At 42.7% G+C, this 27,224-nt stretch overlaps 1 protein-coding gene and 1 long non-coding RNA gene across 2 annotated transcripts in view; one reads left to right on the forward strand and one right to left on the reverse strand.

Annotated features, from left to right (window-relative positions):
- Positions 1 to 978: 978 nt before the first annotated feature.
- The window catches only part of DRAM1 (DNA damage regulated autophagy modulator 1), an 82,036-nt gene continuing 55,790 nt past the window's right edge, over positions 979 to 27,224 (reverse strand). Inside the window, exon 6 of the mRNA XM_036891265.2 lies at positions 979 to 1,278. Within this exon, the coding sequence (XP_036747160.2) occupies positions 1,252 to 1,278 (27 nt within the window). The 3' untranslated portion in view covers positions 979 to 1,251. The remainder of the gene's footprint in view (positions 1,279 to 27,224) is intronic.
- Positions 6,535 to 15,636, forward strand: LOC118915418 (uncharacterized). The gene is made up of 3 exons (XR_008991937.1): positions 6,535 to 6,723; positions 11,003 to 11,113; positions 15,293 to 15,636. It is a non-coding gene; the product is annotated as an uncharacterized LOC118915418 (long non-coding RNA).

A 27,224-nucleotide genomic window follows, 5' to 3' on the forward strand; every position in this document is an offset into this window, starting at 1 on the left:
AAATTAATGACTTATTTTATTCATTTCAATCCCATGTGATATCCCTCCTCCACACTCATCCAATTTTTCTTGTTTGTGCCAATTATTTGCGATTTCTTATACATCCACTGGTCAGTAGTGTCTCCCTATATAAGAAGAATTTTCATCCACTATTTGCCAGGCATCATGCTAGGGCATTCTCTAATTGTCCCAACAGTCCTCAAGAATTACAGATGAGGAAGCTGAATTTAGGTGCTTACACAGGTGCACCAGTTTAAACCTCAGAAATTGATGGAGTCAGAATTTGATCCTGGGTCTGTCCTCAGTGAAGTCAAAGCCCTTTCTACTCTATGCTGTCTTTCAACAGCTGCTTCCCTTATCAAATCCCAACAGTCTAAAAAGTTCCCTGGAAGCACATCTGTTTATTACGGTTATTTGAACTTTCCCCCCACAGTGCACACACACACCAAGCTGTGAAAGTAACAGGTGTTCAGTAAATGTATGTTGAGTAAATGGAAGAAATACAAGGGGCACACTGGACCTTCTTCAAATTTGTGGACTCATTTCTCTCCTAGAGTTTTCGGATCAAAACTGGAAGTCATAAAGTCACTTGAATACAAATCAAGGAGTTGTGACAAGTGCCAAGCTGGCTTTTAGGTATCAAAGACGTCGAAGCATAGTCCCTTCTATTTCTTTGCCAGCATTCAGCATGCCTGAATGTCAGTGTTCCCCTTGTATGACACAGCCTCTGCAAACAGCAGCCTGTCCTGCCCAGAGCGGGGATCACTAGACACTTTCCTATTTTACACTGAAGAGTTTTCTCTGGGCTTATATTATTCTCTGGGTACATATGCTCAGGACAGTATATTTTTAGAAGTTGGTCAGTGCTGGGCTGCTACCATTCACATATATTTTGAAGACAACAAAAGTGAGAGGTTGAATAAGGCCATTATTTCTGATCATGGAGATGAGAAAGCTCATGGAAATGAGAGGTAATAAATGCAGTTTTAGAGTCTTCTTTATTGGGTACTCTTTTGAAAAGTCGGTGGGGCCATGATAAATCTAGGAAGGTTGCAATATACTTAGTACTTGTATTAGGCAAGTAAAACTGACAACTGTAACAAGCAGTCCCAAATATTCAGAAGCTCTACAAATTACAAGTTTATTCCTAACTCATGCAATAGTGCAATGCAGGTATTCTCGGTCAGCCAATGATCCTGCAAATGGTTTCTCAGAGGTGCAAGCTCCTTCCTTCTTGCAGTACCACCTCCTCTAGATCTTCAGGTCCTCTCCATTAAGCTTCAGAATGAAAAGAAAAAGAATGTGGAAGATTAAACAGAAAGTTCTTATAGGCCAGGCCTAGAAACTTATCACTTCTGGCCCACATTCCATTGGCCAGAATTCAGCCACCTGGCCATGCCTAACTGCAAGGAAGGCTAGGAAAAGTAGTCTAGCTGAGTGCCCAATAAGGAAAAGAAATGGGGTAGAGTGAACACAGCAGTCTCTGTATAGATGAGTCTGTATTTCTCATCTAGCAATGCTAATGCTCCCATAATCAGAAAAGGCCAACAAATGGTTTGTCTTATTACAATAGATGCATCTGACACAACTAATAACCATTATCTGAGACACTATATGGTACAAAACCAAGTGTTAATTGTGGGCTATAATAAATAAGGCATTTTGTGCCCCTAGGAATTTTTCACTAAAATGGAGCTTTCAACCAACCCTAAAATGGGGAATAAAGTAAGGGTAAAATAGAGGTGAAAGTCTTTTATAGCATTTGAGTATATGTCTATCTCCCCTAACTTTAAGTCCTGGAAGACCAAGACCTGGTAACACATCTTTGTTTTTATAGTCTTTGTTTAGTGCCTGGCATAAAGTAGCTATTATATAAGTGTTTTTTAAGTGAACAAAATAAAGTACCATGTTTAAAGAGCACAGAGAATGAAATAATTATTTATGACTTTGTTTTAAGTTGTATACTGTGCAACTCTAGGAAATGCAATCACATCGTAATTGTTGTGAGTGGCTCTCCTCAGAGTTGTACAGTACACAACATGCACAGCTGTATGAGGCAGACTTGGGCAAAAGAGCAACCAGAAAATGTATTCAGAACATGGAAATTGATTTGGGTATTCAGATAGACAAAGGATTTCTGTATGTGTTAAGGAGAGCAAAGGCATCACAGACTAAAGAAACAGCCTACACAGAAACCCAGAGTCCTAAAAAGGCAGCTAATAGACCAGGTAGCTGGGAGTTATGCTGATAAAGGAAGGTAATGGATGAAAAGTGAAGTTACTTTGTCACTCAGTAATGAAAGGTGTTGATTACCACACTGGGAAGTGTGAAGTCTTTTGGTAAATGTTCAGGAACTATTGCTGTTTTTCAAGGGCAGAAATAATGTGAGCAGCCTCATAATTTAGGAATATCATTTTGGCCATCATGTAGATGATGAACTGAAGAAATGATAAGCAAGGAGCCCTCTTGGGAGGCCATAACCATATTGCAGCTGAGAGAAGATAAAGACCTAACTAGGACAATGGCAGAATGCATAGAAAAAAGGACCAAAAGGACTCTCGGACTTACTGGCAGTCCCTGGTGAGAGAGAGGTGTGAAAAATTACTCCAAGGCGACTTGGAAGATAGTGGAGGCTATTAGTTTCAAAAGAGAACAGCAGTTTTAAAAAGAGATATGATATGTTCGGTTTAGTATGTATGATGTTTGAGGTGCCAGCAGGACATCTATACAGGTACCAAGTCCAGAACTCAAGAAAGAGGTGAAATTATTTTTGAACTGTCAGCCCCTGGATAGTGGCTGAAGCCATAGAGGCCAGGCAGATAGTATAGAGGGATGGTTCTTAATAGAGTTGTGTGTGTATTGGGGTGAGGGGGTATAGATCTGGTTTACCTATTATTGAGTCACAAACTACCCCAGAACTTAATGACCTAATACAACCATTTCTTTGGCTCATGATTTTGTGGGCCAGGACTTTGGGAAGGACTAGGGTAGGTAGTTTTTTTCCATGTGGTACTAGCTGCAGTGGGTGGTCCTGGAGGATCCATTTTCAAGATGGTTCTTCACCCGTCCAGCCAGGGAGTCTTAGTGCTCTGCACATGGCATCTTATCCTTTGGGGTGCTCCATATGGCTTGGGTTTCTCATATCAGGCTGGTTTCAAAATATCTGATCATACTTCTCACAAAAGGCAGGAGTTAAAGCAACAAGGCCAGTAAAGGCCATGCCCAGAAATGACACAGTGTCACTTCTGTTACATTTAATGGTTATAGGTTCTAACCACACTCAAGAGGTGAAGAAATAGATTCCCTCTCTTGATGGAAAAATGGCATAGTCTTGGGAAATATCTGGGGGCTATCTTTGGAAAGTATTATTTGCTACAAGAGTGCCCATCAAAGTCACCTGAGGGTGTTTTTCAAATTACGACTAGTATGCTGCCAAGTTTTAAATAAGCTCCACAGGGAATTCTGATACATATCCCTGGCTAAGTATATAGCCACTGATATAGAACAGAACAGAAAAAGTGTTTAGGGCTTTTGTTAAAGGAAGAACAACACTTTTGATAGACCAGAGATAAATGAGATGGAGGCATTATGGGTGCCAAAGAGGAGAGAATTTCAAGGAGGGTGTGGTCAGAAGCACCAAATGCTATGGAGACAGTGAGAATGAGGAGAAGTAAACACAGGCTACCGAATTTGGCTTTAAAAGCTCACCAGGCGTCTCTGAACTGTTTCAGTTGAAATTGGAATCCAAATTCAGAAGCTTGAAAACTGAGTCTGCAACCAGAATAGGTTCCTTTTTTCCCCAGTAGTTTGGCTATCCTCATGAAATCCTATTCATAAGGATTGAAATAAGAGCTATATGAGAGCAGTACCCAGTCTGCAAGTGATAAAATGTTGTGACAAACTTTAAAGGGAGTTGAGGTGTGAACTTCAAGAAAATGAGGACATTTTCTTCTGCTCCTCCCCTTTATCTTTGCAAGTAAGTTGGTTGGCAGTCAGTTTTGTGCTTTTCTTTATTTGGGGTATCAATTCAGAATTATATAGTGTATCAGCTAGCTCTTGTTGTGTCACCCCCAAACTCAGTGACTTATAATCAGGGGCCGGCAAACTGTAGCCTGTGAGCCAGATTCCTGTCTTTGTTAATATGTAAATACATATTTGTTTTATTTGGGCATAGCCATATCTGTTCATTTGCGTATTACCTATTTCATCATATATCTGTTTTCTGCATTACAGTAAGCAAAGGGGAGTTATGATAAAGCTAATACTTAATGAATCTATAATAGTCACTATCTAGCCCTTTAAAAAAACTTGACTGTATTTCACTTGAAACAATAAGTATATATTACTGCTCATGAGTCAGCTGGGCAGTATTCCTGGTCTCAGCTAAGCTCATTCTTGACCAGCCATTGATCAGGGCTAGGCTCTGTCATATGTGGTGGTTGACTAGGTTGCTGCCTAGTCTAACTTCAGCTGGGGTAACTAGGATCTTCTGCATGTGACTTTTCCTTCTTCAGCAGGCTCATCTAGGCTTGTCTCTATGGCGGTGAGGTTCCAGTGGAGCAAGCAGTGACACACAGGTCTCTGGGGAGCAAGGCTCAGAAGCAGCATATGATCACTTTGGCCATATTCTATAGGCCAAAGCAAGTCACAAGGCAGCCTAGATTCAAAAGGTGGGGAAACAGAGTCTACCTCAAGATGAGAGCAGCTACTAAGTCATATTGCAAAGGACTTGATCCAGGGAGACATGAAGAGTTGTGGCCATCTTTGCAGTCCATCTACCACATAGAGTATGCAGAGCACAACGGGCTGGGACTCTAGAGTACTGAGTTCAGATTCTGCGTTTGCTGCATTCTCACTCTATGATCTTACACAGGTCCCTCCGGGCCTCAGACTCCTTAGCTCTGAATTCTATATTAATGTTAAAAATGCCATATTCTGTTCCTGTTTGCATCCAACAAATGTTTAATTTCTTGAAATATTTTTTAGCAAGACTTGAAAATACCCTCTGTTTTCTAATGTGGTATTACTTGGGGCCAGCATAAGGGAAAACATCTGCTTTTATTTCATTCCCTTGACAGGGAGTCTAAATATTTGTAGTTTACATGAAAAAAAATTAGAACAGTCATACTGGGTTTCTTTCAAATGTGAAGAAAGAGAAAAAGTTTTTGCAAATAAAAATGATAGAAGCCACCTTAGTAGAAAAATAATCTGAAAATGGTGTTAGCTCAGAATGGCTCAAAAAAAAGTCCCCAAGCCCTTGCCTTCACCAGGAAGTGCTTGCTGGTCGACAGGTAACATAAGAGAGATTCAGGTTCATAGCGTCTCCGGAGAGTGCTGTAAGAAGAGTTATGATGCCTGGGCTTGCTTCATGCTCATCAGTCTCTTCCCAAATGAAACTAGTAAGACGTGGTATAAGCCTGGAGGTTCCTGGATCAGCCACTGGAGAGATCCTCAAGGAGTGTCCTTCCTACCCGGCCCCCAGCAAGGCTTGCCAGGCATCTGCCTTCAACGAGGCCAAGGCTAAGCGGAGTTTGCACAGCTGGGCCTGGGTTTCATGGGGATCTTCGTTCTTTGTAATCTGGTACTTCAGTGCTGTACCTCTGGAGATGGGGAACCAATCTAGCACCGATCATCAAGTCAATGACTAATCAGTCCTCCCATTTCCAAAAACAGACCCTTTTATTTCAGCCAGTTCTTCTTCCCCATCTGCCCAGTTGCTGCTCGCTGCTCATTCCCAGCTCCATGTCTTGTTCAGATTTTCCCTTCCTCCTCTTTCTCCTTCTCTTCTTCTTATTTAAATCCTAACCAGAGTCAGAGCCAGGCTACATTCTGCCCCTCCCTGGAGGGTCCCCTGCTAACCCTAGGCCTCTGTGACCTCTCCTACACAGACATGAGGAGTGACCAATAGGCAGGCTGAGTGTGTACTTAGAGCACTGGAAGTCAGGGGTCTTACCCCACCCCACCCCTGCCTTAACTCTGCCCCCTCCCCGCCACACAAAGAGAAAAACCTCAGCTTCAGTGAATGTATCCAGTTTTGAAATGGAAAAATCTAGAGAAAGTTTGTTTTAACTTTAACTTTGTGACATTTCAAGAAATAACATTAGTCCTCCATTACATGGGGAGGAAAGGCATTAAAAAAGGTGCTTTTTTTTAGTGTCTTTAAATTTCTTAATTTTATGCCTATACTATAAAACCTAAACTGATCTCTCCTCTGAAAATATATTTTACTGTATTTTCCATAGACACTGGCATTTAATTATATATTGTCATGTGTAGGTATATGACCTAGGGGTTGAGCAGGTGGATTATGAAGTCGGACTGATGTGTGGGAATCCTGATTCTGACACTCTGTGACTTGAATTATTTGTGGTAGATAGTCTCCAGTCTTGGCTGTCAACTTCCCTCCCTACCACTCCTCTGCTGAAAGGTGAAACTTATTTCCCCTTAAGTCCTGCTGGGCCTATAACTGCTCTGACCAATAGATCTTGGCAGAAGTGATGTTCTGAGATTTCTGAACGTGGGCCTTAGTGAACCTGAAGCTTCTCTTCCTTTCCTCTTGGAATGCCCCTTTTTGGAATCCAGCTGCCATCCCAGGAGAGGCAATGGAAGAGCATGGATGTGTTCTGGTGGACAGTCCCAGCCATGATCCCAGCTGTCATCCAGCACCAGTTGCCAGCCGTGTGACTAAGTCATTTGGATGTCCTAGCCCAGTCGAGCCTCCAGGTAACTGCAGCCCCAAACAGCATCACATAGCTCTGTCACTGGTTAAAAGACTTCAAGAATCAGAATGCAGAAGGTGGTGGAGGTAGGGGAGAAAAGAAGATATAGAAAATAAAAGGAACTAGTATTTATTGGGGACTTACTTAGTGCCAAGCCCCTGCTATGTTTTCACATATATAATCTCACTTGCTCTTCACAGAAACTTTGTTAGGCACCTGTTTTTTAGCCTCATCATGTAGTGGACATTCAGAGAGGTTAAGTAATTTATCCCACAGACAGGACATAGTACAAGTAGGCTTCAAAGTGGCCTGTCTGACTGCAAATCCCATTCTTTTTCTGTCACCCTCTCACATATTTTGGACAGAGGAGATCCTGAGAACTTTCAAAGTGTAGTTTCTGTTTTCAATGAGAAATTACATTTTCAGCCAGATTGTATTCAATGCAACCAATATTCTGCCTCTGATAAGAATACCAAGGGAAACATAAGAACATTCCCCAAAGTCCTTCACTTCTAGTAATAAGTTATTTCAAACACAGCACCAAGGAATCTGGATAAAGCCTTCAGGAAGCTAGTTATTTTTAGCTTATGTCACTTCTCTGAGAAACAATTTCCAGACGTGGAAAGCTGTATGCCTTCTGTTTTTTTCCTAATGTATCACCTTTGACACTCTAGGAAGGGCTGTGCCATCATGCCTGTATACATTGCTGTTTAATTTGTAAATGAGAAGTTATCTTTTCTCATAGAGCCGGTTTGCTTGGCAATATCAGCACAACACTGACCAGAAAGCCTATACTAGGCCCCTCAAGCGGGCCTCTGAGATCCTGGCTGAAAGCTCACCCCAGATCTGTGTCCAATAATAAACTTGCCCTCAGATCTGGGAGTGCTCAGCTCATTCCTGCCTTCTCAATCTTCTCAGTGCCTCCTTCCCATGCTCCTCCTTTTCCTTTCCCCAATCTCTTGCAAAATCTTGTTCCAAAGTGTCAGTCAACCATCAGCTAATGGGATCAGAAGTTGCCTCATAATCACAAAACCTGCTGGTCCCCAGCCCGAGAGCCCCCCATTACCATCCAGAGTCCTAAGATGACCTCCCACCCTCCATGACGTAAGAAGACATTTCACAGCAGCTTTATAAATGGAGAAACTCATTCGTTATTTTTTCAAGTGTCCAAGAAAAGAAAATGTTATGAACAAGAAAATTGTTGGTTGTTCATTGGCCGGGACACTGAAATTTGAACACTGAACAATTGATTTGAAGATAATATAAACAGGTTTCATTATACGGATTTTAGGAATAGGATATGAATAGTCTGTTGTTTTGAATTCTAGAATGTTCTTCCCCCTACAACCCCCACCCTTCCCCAGGCCCTCTCACCGAGTTGGCATTCTCCCTCCTGCTACTCTGCTTGCTGGTTTTCTCCATCTACGCCTGCTGTTAGAGTACAGATGAACTCACTCTGTGATTGGCTTTATGTGGTTATCTTACCTACATTTTCTCTGGTTTCCTATTACGTTACCAACACACATTTTTAAGAGTTCCATTATCTTAGTTTTTTTCTCCCTGCTGTCTTCAGAAAAATTGACTATTCAAAGGACTATTTTTTAAAGATTTTTTGTTGAAAGAAATAAGATTGTTTCTAGCCTCTTGTCCTCTTTCACAATTGCAGCCGTGTAATCCATACGGAATCCATTAACGTGTGAGAGGCTTTGAAGCTGCTGTGTGTGCGCGCGCGCTGTTTTTTTTTTTTCTTTTCTCTCAGCGTCTTGCTGCTGCCAACCACTGATTTAGGAATGTTAAGGGGTATATGCCAACTCAATAATCAAAATCATTTCGGTACTGGGAACCCAACCACAGTCTCTGTAGACCAGTGGAATTTATTGCTTGCTCCAGTTTATTAAGTAATAGTACCAACAACATTTTGAATAAAGAAGAGTCTGATAAGATGTGATAGAATGTCAGGATAATTCATTTTGATCATAAAACAATGCTTGTTTTGAATTTAAAATACTAAATGCATAAATAGACTCATGGTCCGTGGCTTCCTTCCCTCGACCTGGTATAGGAATATGATTCATAGCTCACTTCAGGAAAGAGGCTCAGTAAAAACTTCGCCTATATACACAGCCCTGTTTTCATTCCACAAATACATACCTAGTACCAGCTGTGGGTCAAGCACTGACCTAGGCATTGGGACCACAGTGGTAAACAGGATAAACACAATTCGGGCCACAGGGAGCTTTCTGAAGGAAGATATCTTGGCTGCATAGATTACTTGCTGCTGAGACGTTTGAAGCACATGCAAAATGAGTAATGGTGAGGCTTGTGGACTCGAGAGTCCTACTGAACTATCTTCTGACACGGAGTATAGCACGCAAAGCTGTGTCATCTTGAACACTTTATGAGGCCTCGCTAAGTGTCAGATCCTTAAATTGCAATATACTTACCTCACAGGATTATTTTGAGGGTTAAGTGAAAAAACCATAGCTCAGCTTTTAGCAAGTGCCTGGTGAATTTTGGTTTTGCTGGTTTTAGGCAGAGTAGTAGTAAGAGCAGCGACAGAGAAGACGCACACTGACCCTCAGCAGAGGCTAAGCAGACAAGACTGTTTCCTCATCCTGGACGTGGCACATCCAGGCGCCCGATCTTCACCAGGAGGTGGCAGATCACCACACCCTGGGCGGCTCTTTCATTTGAGGGAGAGGAAAAAGGTTTGCCCAAGGCTTGGAACCGTATCCTCTGCCTTCTAATCTGCAGTGCCTCCTATTGCTCAGGGAAGGAAATGCAGCTCCTTCCTCGCCGGGGAGTGTAGTTGTCAGCCCCACTGCGGCAAGGATCCCTCGCACGATCTGAGCGCTGACGTCTCCAACCCCAAAAGATGCAAAAACCCCCCATCACCCCTGAGACCTGCCACTAGTCGTAGTGGCTGCAGAAACCTGCCATCCTGTGGCATACTGGGGCCTTCAGAGATCACAAGAACCCATCTTTATGATGGATCTAGATTGGTTTTCCCTAGGGATGACCCTGATTTCAAACATTTATCTCCAAAGAAGCACTCAGGAAGCTGTGTGTACCTGGTTCCTCTGCTCTTCTGACTCTCCAGAGGCTTCATCTTCTACCCAGCAGGAGAGTTAATTTGTTTGGTTTCCTTTCTAGGGACGTAGGTGCTAAAAGAACCCACCGAAGCTAATCTGCCCCATCCCTTCCCTATGAAATGGGCACATCAAATCCCCCCTCCAAATCCTGCCCAGCTCATCTACCCCTGAGGGGCCTTACCAAAAGTAGTATGTGGGAGGAGAGCAAATTTAAATGAAATAAACATGAGTTTCCTCCTAACAATAATAGTTCTAGTCAGTCAACACTGAGTGCCAATTACCTACTTGATGTCAGAGGAAAGACAAATCCCAGCCTCCTTCCTGATAGTTTAGCAAGAGGCTGGCTGAGCAGCTCTATATTCATTCGAGGGAAAAACAGGCTGATGCCAAAGGCTGATCTCTCAAGATTCTGTCTTCAAAAAGACTGCTTCCTCAACCAGGAAATGCCTAATATTACATAGTCTACCAGATGTTCTCTGCCATGCTCTTCCTATAAATCCATAGAATAGACCCTGGAGCTGTTTCCAGGGTACATCCAGCTCTGGTTGACCAAACACACATCTGTGTTGGGTGACGGCAGCCCAGGGTACCCATTCTGATGCCTCTCCACATAGACACTTCTCCATAAACTATACTTTATTTTCTGCTGCGTTTTCATTGTCGCTGGTATGGTGTGTGTGTGTCTGTGCCACCTTGGCATGACAGCATCATGCCCCTGGAAACTGGTCAGCATGCAGGTATGAAAAACTCTTTACCTGAGGAGTTCACAGTTGTAAAAAAAGGAATCAAAGGCTACTGTAAAAGATGTAAATACACGTGTAGACACTGAAGGCAAGAAGGGACTGATGGGCTCTCAGTGCACCCCAACCCCAGGCAGCAGATTATAATCATAACCAAGATGCATACTTCTGCCTGATCAGCAGAGTCCTCTGGGGTCACTCATAAAGGGGGTCCAAACTGACTCTTGGACGCTCACTTTCACTCCCCCAGGGAAAAAGAAGCCAGCCCCCCAACACACCCCACCCAGATGACAGTATCTGACAAATTCCACATGGAACAAACCCAAAGAGTGGAGGTATATACTAAAGGAGACCTAATTTTTGTGGAGTATGAACCATAGACTAACTCTTTACTTACATTGACTCATTTAAGACATTAACAGAAAATACTAAATTTTTGCTACACCCACAGGTATCACTTCAACATGAGCAGACACGCCAAGTGGATGGAAACACGGTGGTTGGCCCTTTGAAGTGAGATGGCAAACCTGGGAAAACACTCTGCCTGAGCTGCTGTGTTCAGGTAGGGCCTCACAGATGAGTGCAGGGCTGGGGGGGAGAGGGGCTGCTGAAGTCTGTCCCACACTCCCCGCTTAGCCTGTCTGTGCAGGTACAGTCCCGAGAAGAAGGGGGTGCCACAGTTACATTCCACACACACTACACCAACACCATGCACCACAAAGCCTAGAGATGCCACTTTTCCTAATTCATCTGCCTCAAAGGGCCCCTTTTTATAATTGGTATAATTTGTATGTGCTAGCAGGTACCTCAGTTTCCCTCAAAGCCTTGCAGGACTTGATGGTTCTGAGGGCAAGTTGGGTACAGGGCATCTCCCATTTGGAAATGTCAACTGCTTGAAGACTTGTCTTGGATTCTGGTCTTCTCCCTAGAAGATTGTCCCCAGGGAGTAATCAGGGAGCTTTAGAAAATAAATGGCTCTGTTCATTAAGTTTTTTTTTAATTAAATGTTTTTATTTTGAAATAATTGTGGATTCACATGCAGTTGCAAGAAATACAGAGAGATAGCAGTGCACTCTACCCTAGGTTTAATTTTTTTAAACCAATGTTTATTGACTTCTTTTTCTGTGTCCAGGTATCAGGAAAACAAAGATAACTCAGATAGGACCCCTGCCCCTCGATACCTTATATTCTCATGATTAAGGCAGACACAAAAGATCTCTTTGATGAAGTTCATCATGCAAACTGCCACGAGGGAAGTAAGCATCTTGGAGGAAGAATGCCGGGCAGTGTCTTAGGGGATGAATAGAAGTTTTTCTAGAGATGGGTGTCGGAAGGGCAGTCTGGGCAGAGAAAACGGCACGGGCAAAGGCTCAGAAGTATGAAATAGAGTGATGTGTGCTGGGAGCCATTCAAATAATTCAGCATGCATTGGAACAAAAAAATCAAGAAAGGGAGTTCAGAGGCATCTGGGGAATGAGAAGGGAATGTTGTTTGATCCTGGCCTCCCACATTCTATGCTCGGAAAATGAAAAACAGATGGGAAATATGCTCCCAAACATGGCCCAAGCCTGGTTCTGGGAGAAGCAGAAGAGAATCTTGTTCTGGTTTGAGGAACCCACAGAGCCTTCACTTCCAGTCCTTGGCTATGGCCCACTTCCTTCTGTGACCTTCACTGAAAGCCAAGAGCAGGAAGTCTAGTTCACACCCTTCCTCTTCTGCAAAAGGGCCACAGCTGAATGAAACCAAGCGCCCCCTCTACCAATCTGGGCTGCCACCTGGGGCATGCCTAAGCCCAGCCATCCTCATCTCCCATCTGGCATGGAGATTATCCAGAAGCCACTCAAGGACCCAGTGAAGGACACAGAAGGTAGTGGACGGTGCTGTTGGCAAGCTCGGCAGAGGGTTACCAAAGTGGGGGCTGCAAAGCAGACTTCCTGAGCTGGGAATCTAATGGGAATCCCTACTGTACTTCAAAGAAATAGACAACCCCAGAGACCGAAGAGGAGGCCAGTTCCAGGAGGTCACCAGGCCCTGACTGCTCTGAGAAACAGCAGAGCCGGAGTATTCTAACCCCCTGCAGAAGATGCTGGTAGTGAGGAGTGACCAGATGCACAGGGAAATCATTTCTTCAGACATGACAATCCAAAGAGCAGCCTAGGATCTGAGTTCCCACCCACTTGCCACGCGGACATGATAAGCAAACCCACGCGCTCCCAGGCATTATGGAGGAGAAGGCAGGAAGGTGACGCTAAGATACCTCAATGGGAGTTTCCTTGTTCCTCAGCAGGAGGGGCTCATAAGGAAGAGTAGGCAATTTATAGAAAACTAAGCCATATTTTCTTTGAATATATTCTAAATGCTAAAAGATTCTCTTACTGAAGAAGAGATGAGCTCTGTTTTTACCTGTCCTCAGGTCCAAGGACGTGACAACCTTGGTCCATCCCCAGAAAATAGCGACATGGCCTTTAGAAGAGGACCGGGACAGACTTTAGACCTGTGAACTCATTTGCTTCAGGAAAACCTCATTTTGTAGGATCCACCTTGTAATGGAAAGAAAGGGAGGAAAAGAGAGGTGTGGGATAAAGAAGAAAGTGGTGTCCTTTACGGGCAGGACTTAGAATTTGGTGACTTACAAGTCACTGGTGGCCATGCTTTTAGGTGTGTTTTTTTAAAGTAAAAGAGGAATTTTCTTAGGGAGGTTTGCTGTGTTAACAAAACCCCTCACATCTCAGGGACTGACAACAATGGTTTATTTCTTCATCATGCTACTTGGAAGCTGAGGTGGGCTGTGGTTTTCACCAAGTCCCATTAAGAAAAACTCACCTTTCCTTCTGTGTCTACCCTTTACTCTCACACAACTGCCATTCTCACTACTTCTGACACCAGATCTGAGGAGGGTTTTCCCACACAATTCTCTGCAACCTGAGTTCAACTCAGTTCTGTTACTATCTACCTGGAGACAGCATCAGATCCCACAGGTTAAGGGCTTGGTCCCACAGACAACCCCACGCCCCTCCAACCACCACCACTTCAGATGCTAATCGCAAGTCCAGGTGGTTACCTGGGCTTCTGACCAATTAGCTGCAGATCAGAGGTTCCCACCACTCTCTTGTCTACTATAGTTAATGTGATAGAGCAGCTCACAGAACTCAGGAATTGCTTCCTTACTGCTTACCAGCTTATTATGAAAGGACATGACAAAGGATACAGATGAACATCCAGACAGAAGAGATGCATAGGGCACAGTATGGGGAAGGGGCAAAGAACTTCCGCACCCTTTCTGGGCTTACCACTGTCCAACCACCTCCATATGTTCACCAACTTTCCCAAACCCCATACTTTTGAGATTTCTATGAATGTTTCATCACATAGTCATGATCAACCATTAACTCCATTTCTAGCCCCTCTCCCCTCTTTGTGGAGAATGTCTGAAAATCCCAAGCTTCTAATCATGACTTGGTCTCTCTGGTGACCAGCCCCCCAACCAAGAGTCAGCTCATTAGAACAAAGACACTGCTGTCACTCAGGAAATTCCAAGGGATTCAAGAGCTCTGTGTCAGGAACCGGGTCAGAGATCAAGTATTAGAACAAAAGATGCTCCTAGTGCTCCAATCACTTAGGGAATTACAAAGGTTTCAGGAGCTCTCTGCCAGGAACCAGAGCAGACACCAATATGTTTTTGAATATCTCATATCCCAGGCTCTGCTCTGTTTTCTCATTTCAGGACCCAGGCTGAAAGAGTAGCCCTGATGTGGGTCATGCCTGGGAAAGAGGAGGAGAATTGGCCAGAACTCAAGATGAGGCTTCAATTCTGCTCCAATACAGCAAATGCCATATTTACTCGAATTTCATTGGCCAAAGCATATCACATGGCCAAGTCCAAATCCAATGAAGTGAGGCTATAAAATCCTCCCATAGGAGGCACAGTAAATCACCTAACAATGGACCAGTAGGGGATGGGCTGTGATTGAAAAAAATATATGTATAACCTGTCCTGATAATACACACTTATTACAGATAATTTGGGAAATATAGAAAGGAAGGAAGAAAATGAAAATGACCTGTAATCCCACTATTAACATTCTGATATATTTCCTCCCAGAGCATCTGTGTGTTTGCTTCTTTTGACAAATTTAGGATTATTAACATATACAAGTATATACCTGCTTTATAGGCTGCTGGCTTACATAGAATTATTTAATAAACCCTTTCCCACATAAATAATCTTCTTCTAAAATATCACCTTAATTCCTACACAACTTTGGTATTATAGATAGGCTAGGTTTTGTAGCAATAACAAAAATTCTCAACTTTCTTGCACAGCTTTAACCCAAAAATATTTATTTCTTATTCAAGCCACACATCCAGTACAGGTTGGCATGGAGGCTCTGCTCATCTTATTCACCCAGAGCAGGCAGACACAACTACCATCTCAAAAATGTATCTGGCTATTGCACAAGAGGAAAGGAGACTATAGGAAAGCATTCATTGGCTCTTAAAGCTTCTGCCCCCAAAGTTTTCACATTTTAGTAGTCAAATCAAGTCCTGTAGTATAATTTCTTTTTAAATGGCCCCAATATTTTGCAGATCGTCCAATAAAAAGGCTGTCTATTTCTCCACCCCTTGACTCTGAGCTTGGCCCTGTGACTTGCTTTGGCTAATGACACGTTAGCAAATGTAATGTACACAGAGGCTTAAAACATGCTGTGCACTGGAGCTTCCTCTCTCTTAATGCTTTTAGAATAACCCAAGATTGACCTAGAGGGAGACAGACCACATGGAGAGGGAGACCCTGCTGTCCCAGCTCTTCCTACCTTCCCAGATGAACGTGAGGCCGTTCTCAACCACTCAGCTCCAGCCAGCCAAGAGCAGAAGAATCATCCAGCCAGTCCACAGAATCTGTGAGTTTTTAAGCCACTAAATTGTGTTTGTTATGCAGCAAGAGTTGACTTATACATGTGTCTATATCTAATTTCATCAGGAAAAGACCGGTGATATTTTTTTAAAGTCTCAATGACTACTTCAACATTAAATCTAATGGATGTGCCATCACTTATTTAACCATTTTCTTATTGTTAGAATCACACTGTTCCCTATTGTTAGAATCACACCGTTACCTAATGTGTTACATCACATTTATTACAACTATAAACAACATGACCATGAACATCTTTGTGTATAAATTTTTATTCAAGTTTTTAATTATTTCATTATAACAGATTGGTGGAAGAATTACTGGATCAAAATTTAAGCCTCTTAACAATTACCAAATTATGAGCCAAAGGACTGTACTAGTTTATGTCTAATGAAAGTATGTAAGCCTACCCATCTCACTGTACCTTCACTCACCATCACTGAGTGTGAGCTTTTAAAAGTATGTTTGCTAATCTAATGAGGGAAAAAAGTCTCCTTTAAATTTTAATTTCATTACACATTGAGGTTGGCTTTTTCTTTCAATATTGTTAATGGTTAACAATTCTTATACAACACTAAATCCAACTTGAATACCCCACCTGACAAAATTGGCAGGAAGCTCAACACCAGGTATCTTTCCCCATTTCCTTTCCCACTCTTAAATAATGAGGAACCTAGAGCTCTGAATGGTTATTGTAAGGTTTGGGAGGCTCTGTGCTGGTGCCTCATCCATCCAAGCTAGGTGTAAGGGAGACTTCTTCAAGGGGTAAGGCCATCTGAGTTTCCACAACCTTGAAGGTGATGTCCAGTTCTTACACTTACACATGCCTTATTCAGGTCCATCTATCTCAGACGCATTGGAGTGGTTGCAGGTCTCATCCTGCTCAGATCTTTAACCACGTGATGCTTGCCCAATATTACATACTATTAGCACCACAGGAAGTCAATGTTAAAAGCATGATATAAATGTCAAATATCTAAGAAATCATATATGGAAGTATGCAACCATAAATCATCATATTTCCTCTGTATTTCTTGGCTGTATTTCTTGGAGAAAAACAACCCACAACAATTTATTGGTTAGAAAAGAAATAGAGTCAGACTATGAACACAACCACTTCATAGACAGACTTACTACCAAGACCATCTGTATTCACAACTCCCACCTCCACTATTTTTTCATACCCTGCTCTTTGAAAAATCTTCACTTCCATCAACTGTAAAGAGATATCACTTCAGTCAGTCAACGAATCAACAACTGTGCTCATCACTTGGGGTCAACAGTCAGTTTCTTGCCTCCAAGGACCATATAGTCCTGTCTCTAACTCTTCTTCCTGGAAAAGTTGCTGAGTAAAAAGGCAGTCTTCATGAAACTGACTACCCATTCGCCAGCTTGCCCGTGTTATAGTGGTCAGTCAGCACCAGACCCAGCTTGCCTGCATCTAAGGCAAATGAAGAACTTTCAAGGAAACTCAAAAAGGGTGCTTAGCCAAACCTGTTGTGAGGCAACGTTTGCCTGTACAGTCTGAGTGCTATGTTTTCTATAAAGGAATGTCAGCAAAGAAAGAGAATGGAAACCATTCCCAGTGTGGGCATCTTCCCTCTCCCACACATGCTAGAGCCGGGACAGTGGGCACAATAGTGAGTGGAGGAGCAGGGGGTGCTGAGAAAGCAGATCAGGAAAGGGGCCAGCTCTTGTACTTTGATCTGTTGCTGGAAAAGAGTTTTTATATGGGGCCCCCACAGAGCTGTTTTACTCTTCCAGGTCTACTTAGGGTCCTTTTGATGTAGGTCCACCACATCTCCTTAAGATTCAAATTCAGCTAAAGGTCCTGAAGAAATAATGCCTCTTTTGAAAGAACAGAAGGGTCCAGAAGCTTCTGGATTCAACAGGCCACTGTCTAAATTGACAACCTGTTCTCAAGCCTGAGGGATGATGAAACTTCAGACTGGGAGAGAATTCCACATCAAAAACGTCTGCTTCTGAGGTCTCACTCTGATTGCCCTCATCCCCATTAACAAAAACAGATGTGTGCTCACGAGTAAAGTAAACATTCAATGTCAATATATGTTCCTCTCCACCAATCTAATTTGGCACGTCAATATGAGCAAATAGTCTGTGAAGCAGAGTGGAACTTTTCTATAACATTGGTGTCAAGTGACAAGGCTGACATCTGTGTATTAGTTTAACTTATATTAAGTATCTATGGAATAGACTTTTTCATGGGGAATGATTCAAGCTATGGTAAATATACTGACATGGAATACATAGTTTTTCTCTACTAGAGAAACAAGGAAGTATGATATTTAAGAGCCCGAGTTTGAATGCTGTTTCTAGTGCTTACTGTCTGTAATCTTGGGTAAGTCACTAACCTGTTTTCTCTCTCTACAATGGATTTGTTAAATACTACATATCTCCTACCTTGTGGGTACCATGCAAAAATGTGAGGTCACTCTAGGATTATTCAATTGTACTAGAGGAAGTAGGATACCGAACCTTTTCTTCATTCATTATTTCATTAGATATTTATTGAGTACCTACAATGGGCCAGATAGAAATATAGCAGTGATAATGAAAGACATCAAAGTCATCATTGAGTTTATGGCCTCCTGATTCATCTGCCACCCTAGATGTGACCATCCCCTAACACTCAGTACCCTGAGCATGGTGTTTCTCAAAGTTACTTGAATTATAAGAATCACCTGGCACTCGTGTATAAAGACAAATTCTAAGACCTCCTCTCATCCAACTGAATATAACATGGGGATTCTTTCTTTTCCTCATTGGCAAAATAGGCAGCAGAGCAACCCCAACCACCATCTTTTACTGTGTGTTCCAAGAGAAATAGCAAATAGCAAATAGCTGAGTAAAAAGGCAGCAAATAGCAAATAGCTTATTGTGTGTTCCAAGAGAAATAGCAAATATGATTTTGGAAATCATGAAGTTGCTTGTCACTGTGTGGCATCCAGGCCCTCTCTGGAGGTTTAGAGAAGGCAGCCAAGGGCCACTCAGAGCCCAGGGTCTGTCTTGGTGTCCTCCCACTTCTACCTCCTCTTTCTGGACTCCCTGAAGACATGAATCAGAAGCCGCCAATCCCCATTTTCACCTAATGAGCTATGAGTCTCAGACTGGAACTAGCCTCAAGTCTACCAGAAAGGTGGATACTTTCATCATATTCCTAGAGTGCCTATGATGAAGCTTCAGAAGGCCAGTCAGTGGCATACTGGTGGTTTTCAGGAGAAAGCCCTTCCTTCCCTTGGTACCTGACGATATGAGAGATGAACACAAATAGTAGTAAGGTCTTAGGTCATTATTTTATTAAGGAAGTAGGGTCTTGGAAGTTCTCATCACCCAGCCCCTGCCCATCTCTCCAGCTTCATCTCCCGCTCCTCTTCCATATATCCACCTAGCCCCTTCTTTCAATAATTAAATACTCCCATTTTTTATGGGTCATGAAGCCATCAGGAATAATGACTACATTGCCCAGCCTCCTTGCTACTATGATCAATGGGATGTAAGCAGAAATGTCATATGGCCACATCCAGGAGTAGTCCACAATAAACAAATGGCACGTGTTTTATCCCTTTTCCATCCTGTCATTTCCTCCATCCTGCTGCTTGGAATGCAAATCTCTTTTGAATGTTGGAAATGAGACTACATTTAGCAGTACTGGAATAGAGGAGGAGCCCTGCGCACTGTGTGGAGCCGAGCCTCTAGACTAGTCTTGAACTATCAACATCTGGACTTTTACATAAGAAAGAAACTTCTATCTGGTTTGAGCCACTGTTATTTTGGGTTTCTGCTACTCATATCTAAAATGAGTCCTAACTGATAATAGTGCTCAGGAGCATGGGTTCTGAAATTAGACTACTAGGTTCAATCACTTATTAGCTCATAGTGACAGGGCACTTACTTTACTTTTTTGCCTCAGTTATAAAATGAGGATGCTAAAGACAGCACCTACATTCTAGGATTGCTGATAGGAATGAACTGATACATGTAAAGCTTAAAACATGTAAAGCCTGGCACAGAATAAACATCCAGAGTAAAGTTGTGCCCAAAAGGAGCAAGATTGAAAGTTATTCTTCTCAGATCAAAGGTAGGCTTTTCTGGTGTTACAGCAATAGCAATGGTGCTAATAATATCTTTTAAGTTTTTTATGGAGCACTTTTCAGGAATCCTTTCAACTACCCCATGAATTATATATCATTACTTGCATTCTGCAGAGAAGAAAATGGAAGCGTAGAGAGGTTAAGTAATGTACCAAATATCACAGCTATAAGGGGATGGGATAGGATTCACACCCACATCTCTTACCTTCACATTCTGTTCGTTTTCTGCAAACCTTCACTTGCTCTTAAATGTGAATGGTTGTATATTTTTCTATCAAGTCTATTTTTCTATCATGCCCTAGACATATAAATTTTGCAAAACGATTCTCAGGCTAGATTTTTCTATTTATAAGTAATCAAAAAGGGTGTCCCAATTCCCGGTGTAAGAAGTTTTATTTTTTGGTCCCTGAAAGCTCAGGTGCAAATAGGCCCTGTATCTGTCACGTAAAATATGAGCCCTAGAATATACAAGGAGCTTGATCAGGGCTCAGCTCAGAAATGTGAGTGGAAGAAAAGCCTCAACCCATCTTTGATGGCAATCTAGGTCATGGGGCCTGAGTCTGAGTCTATTTCAGGGGCAGGGGTGAGGCTCCGTGCATGTGTTTGGGTTGGCAATTCTTTTGATTGAAGGAGTGTGGAACCAGGACTGGGCAGCTGCTACTTACCTGAAACCTTGTAGCTATTTTCCACATTCCCTAAGGGCAGGGCCAGGGGCACTTGTTGCATCTGGAGGGATTTAACTTAGATGCTAGGAAGAGTGCTTGCTCACTCTAAGAAATGTGAAAGGCAGACACAAATGTGGTTGTAGAATATTGGTACCTGTGCAGATTTAAAGAACATATAGGAAAAAAATCTTATGCATAGAGGGGATAGATTGAGCATCACCATGGTAGAAAATAGGAAGTGAGAACAAAAGGTAATGGTTTAACAGTTCTAAGCAGGGAAAATAGACCTGAGTTCAAAGCCTAGCTTGCTAGTTCAGTGAGTTGAGCCATTTACTTATGTACTCGGATCCTCTTTTTCCCCTCACTATAAAAAGATCACCGTATACCTACCTCTGAGACTCACTGTAAGGTTGAAAAAAAAATACATCCAGTAATATGGGAGGTGTCCAATAAATATTCATTGTTTTCTCATGAATCTTTTCCTCTTCTGTGACTCTATGATTCAGCACTTCCTGGAATTCTAAGGCACTAGAAACTTTCCAAAGAGCTTAAAGTGCTTAATCTCTAGCTTCTGAGCTCTTCCCAGCATTACTTCTTGAGGTAATGGGGCCTGATTCTGAGTGATATTTCAAGCTCATGTTCAGAAGGGCCAAACAAGAGGTGAGTGCGAGACGTGGGTCAGCAATCAGCAGCCACTTTGGGCTGTTAGCTGGCCCAGCGGCTTCCTCACGTGTCGTTTTCTCCACTGCTTCATGGGGGAACAAGAATGGGATTGTCAAAAACAAGACACTCCACACAGTGTCCAGAATCAGTGTGGCTATTGCTTGTGTTCCTTGCTGCCTGGGGTCCAGCATGAGGCCCTGGGAAAGGCAAAGCCGTGAGAAAATCAGGCATGGGCCACGCTGGTCCCCTTCCCTGCATGGCCTGGGGACTCCAACACCCTCACAGGCATAATGAAAGGACGAGAACTGGTGAATGCTGAAGACTCTTCAAACTCAAAGTTCCTCTGAGGCAGAATGTAGACAGTTTCTATCAGTGGAAAATGATTTCTGTGTCCTCTGAATCTTGTTCACACTTTCTCTTGAAGAAGACACTCTTTAAGTCTCTGTAAGTTTCCATCCTAACTGGGGGGGCTCCATGTAGGTGCAGCTTGGTGGAAAGGGGAAGTTAACAATGAGGGAGAGTGTTGGGGAAAACGGCAGCATCATCTCAGAACCAGTCCTTCCAGTCTCTCCTTTCTGACTCTGACAGGGAGGACTGCCTGCCCCCTTCTGCCTCACTGGAACGGAGGTGGAAAGTGGGAAAGGGTGAGGCATAGTTCTTAGCCGCCAGCCTCTCAAGCCTGCCATGTCATTAGAAAGTCTTATTGTGCAAGTCTTACACCCAAAGTTTAGAGAAAATAAATTAAAAAGAACTTATATCCTAATAAAGGTCGTTCTTGTCCTGTACAACTTTTTTACTTTAAACTGACAAAATTGACAAAAGAAAGAATTGTTTTTCAACTTGTAGGCTCTATGTTTAGTCCAATAAGATCTCCCACTGCCAAGTGTACCTGCCGCAGTGTGAACGTGACCAATGAAAAGCAGTTGAAAAGAGTTGCTTTATATGATTTTCTATCTATAAAAGGTACAGTGTACAATGCTATCTATCCTAATTCAATCCCAATTTTTTCTCTAAAGGAGAGGGAAAGACCAACAGAGGGAGAGGAGTTGGCTCTTGCAGTAGCTTTCCATTCAGCTAGAAAAGGAATTGCTCTGTGGCTACATCTTGGGTTTGCCCTTTCTTGCTGATTTTTTTTTGGAAAGGTGGCCATTACTACAGTCCTCTAGTGCCCTCTGTTGTCCATTACTGGAAACTCACAGGGCAGCATGACACGCTAAACGTGGGCAAGTCATCTTAACACCTCTAAACTTTTCCAGCAAAGAAACCTAAAGAATTCAAAACTGTGATTCCACTGTTAGCTCACTGAGGGGAAGTTTATAGTCAAGTTACACTGTTAGTTCAGAGACTTACAGAATGTTAGGAAGGATCTTTAGAAAATATTTAGCCATTTTTTTCTTTTTTACCTAAGTGGGGGAATTAGCCCTGAGAGATATTAGCAGTTATTATGTGAAACTGCAGAGGGTTACAAAATGCTGGGTTAAATCAACATTAAATGAAACATTAAATAACCAGGTTCTTTCCTGCTGACCTTCTCAAAGCCTTTAATATGGAGTGTGTGTCTCCCAAGGGGAAATGGATTTTCCCAATAGCAGTTGACAGTAGAACCACTTTTTTATACGAATTTCTCGTAGGGCCAGTATTCCAGGGAACACACTTGGGTAGTGCTAGTCACATCCAGATGAATCATTCTATAAATTTAGAGACTGAGTGTCAGGGAGGAGCTGGTGACTGGGTGGCAATGGAGCCGCCTTGAGGATCTGTGAGGGAGGCCCCCGGGCTCCCAGAGCTGCTGCTTCACCGGAGCGCCCCCTCCTTAGCGGGCCTTCAGGGTTCCGTTTCTATCAAGTGTGTTTGTGTGGGGCACGGGAAGTGGCATTCCCTTCAGCCAAGGATATTGGGGAAGTGAAGTAGACCCTTTCAAGTGCGTTCCAGCTGTTTACGGAGAATTTGTTTCTGGCATTTTCAATGAACTTGCAGTCTCTTGTGAAGAACTTCATTATTTTATAAAAAGCCTATATCCAACAAACACTTATTATGCACACAGCCCATGCTAGCTAAACGATACAAAGAAGGGCAAGATAATAGTTCTGCCACGTTCCGGCTGTGTGGATTTGGACAAGTTACTTAACATCTTTTAAGACTCAAAATATGGAAACAACCTAAATATCCATCAACAGATGCATGAATGAAGAAATTGTGGTAAATATACACAATGGAATAGCATTCAGCCTCTATAAAGGAGAGTTTGCAACAACATGGATGAACCTGGAAGACATGCTGCTTACTGAATAAGCCAGACCCAGAAAAAACTGCATCTCACCCATCCATGGAACCTTAAAAAGCCGAATGCATAGAAGCAAAGAGTAGAATGGTGGTTCCTGGGAGAGGCGGCAGGGGAGATGGAGAAAACGGGGAGATGCCGGTCGCAGGGCGCAAAGCTGCAGTTATGTAGGATGGAGATCTGACATATAGCATAGTGACTGTAGTTAACACTGGAAATTTGCTTAGAGAGTAGATTTCAAGTGCTCTCACCACTCACAAGAAAATGGTAACTATGCAAGATTTGTTAATTAGTATGAATGTACTAATCATTTCACTATATATGAGTATCATCATGATGCACACATTAAATCTTTATTTACAATTTTTATTTTTTAACAAATCACACTAATACCTAAATAAGAGTCAGACTCCCCAGCTATAACATGGGAATAATACTAATACCTTCTCCACAGGATCATGTTGAGGATTAAATTAGAAAACACAAGTGAAATGGATACTACAGTGCCAGCACACACACCGAAGTATTTAATAAGTATTTGCTACTACATTTATTAGTTATTCTTATTGATACTACTGTTATGAGTATTTTTATTATTATTGTTACTGTAGTCCCCCATTATCCATGGGGGATATGTTCGCACACCCCCCGTGGATGCCTGGAACTGCACAGAGCACCAAACTACACATGCTCTGTATTTTTTCCTACACATACATAACTATGATAATGTTTAATTTACAAATTAGGCACTGTAAGAGATTAATAATGACTAATAACTGAACAGAGCAATTATAATATACTGTAATAAAATTTGCATGAATATGGTCTCTCAAGATATTGTATTGTACTCATCCTTCCTGTGATGTGTGAGAAGATAAAATGCCTACATGATGAGATGAAGTGAGGTGAATGATATAGGGACTGTGATGCGGTGTTAGGCTACCACTGACCTTCTGACCCTATGTCCGAAGAGGATCCTGTGCTTCCAGACTGCAGTTGACTGTGGGTAACTGAACCCACAGAAGGGAAACCGTAGGCTGGGGGACCACTGTTGTTATCTCTGCCTTCAAGGACTCAATAGCTCAGTTGTAGAAAGAAGACAAGCATGCTCAGAAACTTCAAATAACAACATAAGGGAACGGATCTGAGATAGCAACTAGGTTTCACATCCCTTGCCAACCAACCCCAGGGAGCTTTTGGTAGCTGCCTCAAGTGTTATGTTAAGAATTCTGAGGTTCTTGACAGCGTGGGAGGGAAAGAGTACCAATATCAGTTATTTTTTTCTTGTGGGAATGGGGAGTGTGACTATGAGGTTATATTCCAAGTACTTGCCATTCTTAGAAAGAATAACAAAATGCCACGTGTGACAGATTAGGTAAAAGAGTCATTTCTGGAGAAGGGTTTGATGCTAAGTATTAGCTTCTACAAATATGGTGACCAGAGATACTGAGCTGGTCACCCAAGATCAAATAAACTGTTCCTTGTTCCAATAAGTTCCTTCATGTGCACTGGGCCATGTGCCTGGATTTAAAGTTCAGAATATATAAGCACCAGGAAGTCTCTATATACCACCTTGTCTACCATGGAGCTATTTAAGTCTCTTTCCTTTTGGCCTTGCTCATGAAGACCATCCTCTCATGTTCAGTCCATGGCTGCTGTTCAGAGCCAGTCACTCTTATGTGCACTTTAGAAAGTCCTTACAAATGTCTTCCACTGCAGCCCCAAGCATCTGAGATTCTCAACAAATGCACGTCAGATAAAAAGTCACTGAAGATGAGAAATGGATCAACCAGCCAGAAACTGCAGCTTCCATTTATGCCATGTGCCTCCTCTATATTCAGAACTGTGCTAGCTCTGGGACGAATATCAAAGAGATATTTATTAAAACCACAAATAAGGATGGGAAGTTGTGAAAAGTTCCTGTTTGCAAAACTTCATAACTTGGCATAATTGAGATTTTATTCATCCATTCATTTTTATGGAGACTCTACCACAAAGCAGGCACTGCTGTATTAGTTAGAACTTGTGTGGTTACAAGTGGCAGAAACCTAACTCAAACTCATTTAAGCAGAAGAAGTTATTAATAAGGGATAATGTTCCGTGATGTTTGTGACACCCAGACAGGAATGTGCCCCGGACATGGGAACGTCTGAAACCAGAAACTCAAAGACCATCAGGGTTCTCATTTATTCTTCTTGTCTCTGCCTCTGTTCACTCTCTTCATTAGTCCCACTCTTCATTCTAGCTAGTGGTCAGCTTCTTCTATGCGGTGAAAAACATGGGAGCCGATAGCTCCCAAATTTACCAGTACATCTATAATGCTTGGCTCCTGGCAAGAGACCTTAACATTCTCTCTAGTTCCAAGTTGAAAAATCCCAGGGAGGGACTCTTTGAAGCAGTACAAGTCAGGGAAACTCCAGAGAGTCATGAAACAGCACGGCAGCTCCTGTGGGAACCACAAAGGTGGGGAGCAGAGAGAGAAAATTTCTGAAAGAGGGTGAGCTGCTGGGCAAACAAAACTAGAGGTGCCCGTTACATCCTTCCATGTTTATTTTTTCACTCCAACTCAACCCAGCTACCTGCCAGTAATTCCATTCATTCACAAGCACCTATGCATTTAGTGTCTGCTGTGAGCCAGGCAATGTGCTAGATTTACGGGATGAAAAGATGACCGTGAGGCCTCCTGAGAGTTCTAGGCACTCAGAGATACAGAGAAATACAAAATGCACTTGGTACAGAACCTCTAGGAAGTTACCGTGTAACTGGAGAAAGAAGCTATGGTTTGGAGTCATTCAGTGGCAAGCTGTGTGCTGTGCATTATGAGAGTAGACTATGGTAAGTAGGGTCAGTGAGGCCTGGAAGATTCAGGGGAAGCATCTTGGAGAGGGTGATATGTCTATAGTGTCTTTAGTAGGTGAGGAAGTTTTTGTTTGACTACATGTGCTTTAAGCGCAGGATTTTCACAGCATCACACTGAGGCCCTCTGTTCATGGCTGTCGGCGTCCAGAGGCCATTGGGAATGCGGCCAGCGGCAGGGGGCCATGTTCCTTTCTCAGAGACAGGACTACCACCCACAGCTCTTCTGATAGTCTTGTTTTTAATTGTCACGGCCCGTTGGATGAAGTCCTCTGAGTTTGATGCAAGTTCAGAATAATTCAAGGATTAACTCATCTTTCTGGGCTCAAGGAGCTACACAAGCAACATCTGGTACAGCCTGCAGAGGGATTCTTCACCCAAGGAGTTTCAAATTTCAACATGTGAGCCATTGTCCTGAATAACATCATCGACGGGAAACAGCGCTCAGAGACCTCATCTCATAACAAAAGCTCTGTGTAACACCCCGTGGTCATGTTTTGCACATGACAATAATAAATGGTGCAAACTGTAACAGGTTCTTTATCACTTTGTTTCTTGCCAAAAGGAATAAATTGCATACTGATGGGGTTGGAATCCTCCTGTAGGTTTCCTTTGGGGCCATTCCATAGCCCATCTGAGCACCATTAATAACACCCTCCCCGTACCTGGACCAGCCCAGTCTCTCATTTTACTGTAGTCACAGGAACTCTCTTGGTCCGTTTCTTTGTCAGATTCCATCTGTCACCTGCCTGTCTGTCCAGGCCTTCTGGAAAATCCTTGGTTGGGACCGTTTTCTTGTCTCTTGGTAAATCCTGGCTTTATCCCTCCATACTGTTTTTGATACTCCTGGCCCTGCCCTCTGCATTGCAGGTTTAGGCCCAGCACTCCTGGAGTTCTCTCCAAGGTCAAGATTTTGCCAACTTCTTAAATGTGGAATACTATACTGCTAATAGTTGGGTGTTAAGTGTCGAGGATATTATTTAGGGGGGGGGGGGGCACTATTATCATCGCCCATGATTCACCAGTGAGGAAAATGAGACCCAGAGTTTGAGTGAATTGCCCAGTTCCAACATATAAACTCATGTTTGTCTCACTTCTAAAGCTGTGCTCTTTTTAAGGGATAAATATAGGGACCCAAGAATATGGTCATGGGAATCCTTATTTCCAGGTGTGAAGGGAGA

This window comes from Manis pentadactyla, chromosome 10 (genome assembly GCF_030020395.1).
Source record: "Manis pentadactyla isolate mManPen7 chromosome 10, mManPen7.hap1, whole genome shotgun sequence".
Taxonomy (NCBI): Eukaryota; Metazoa; Chordata; class Mammalia; order Pholidota; family Manidae; genus Manis; species Manis pentadactyla.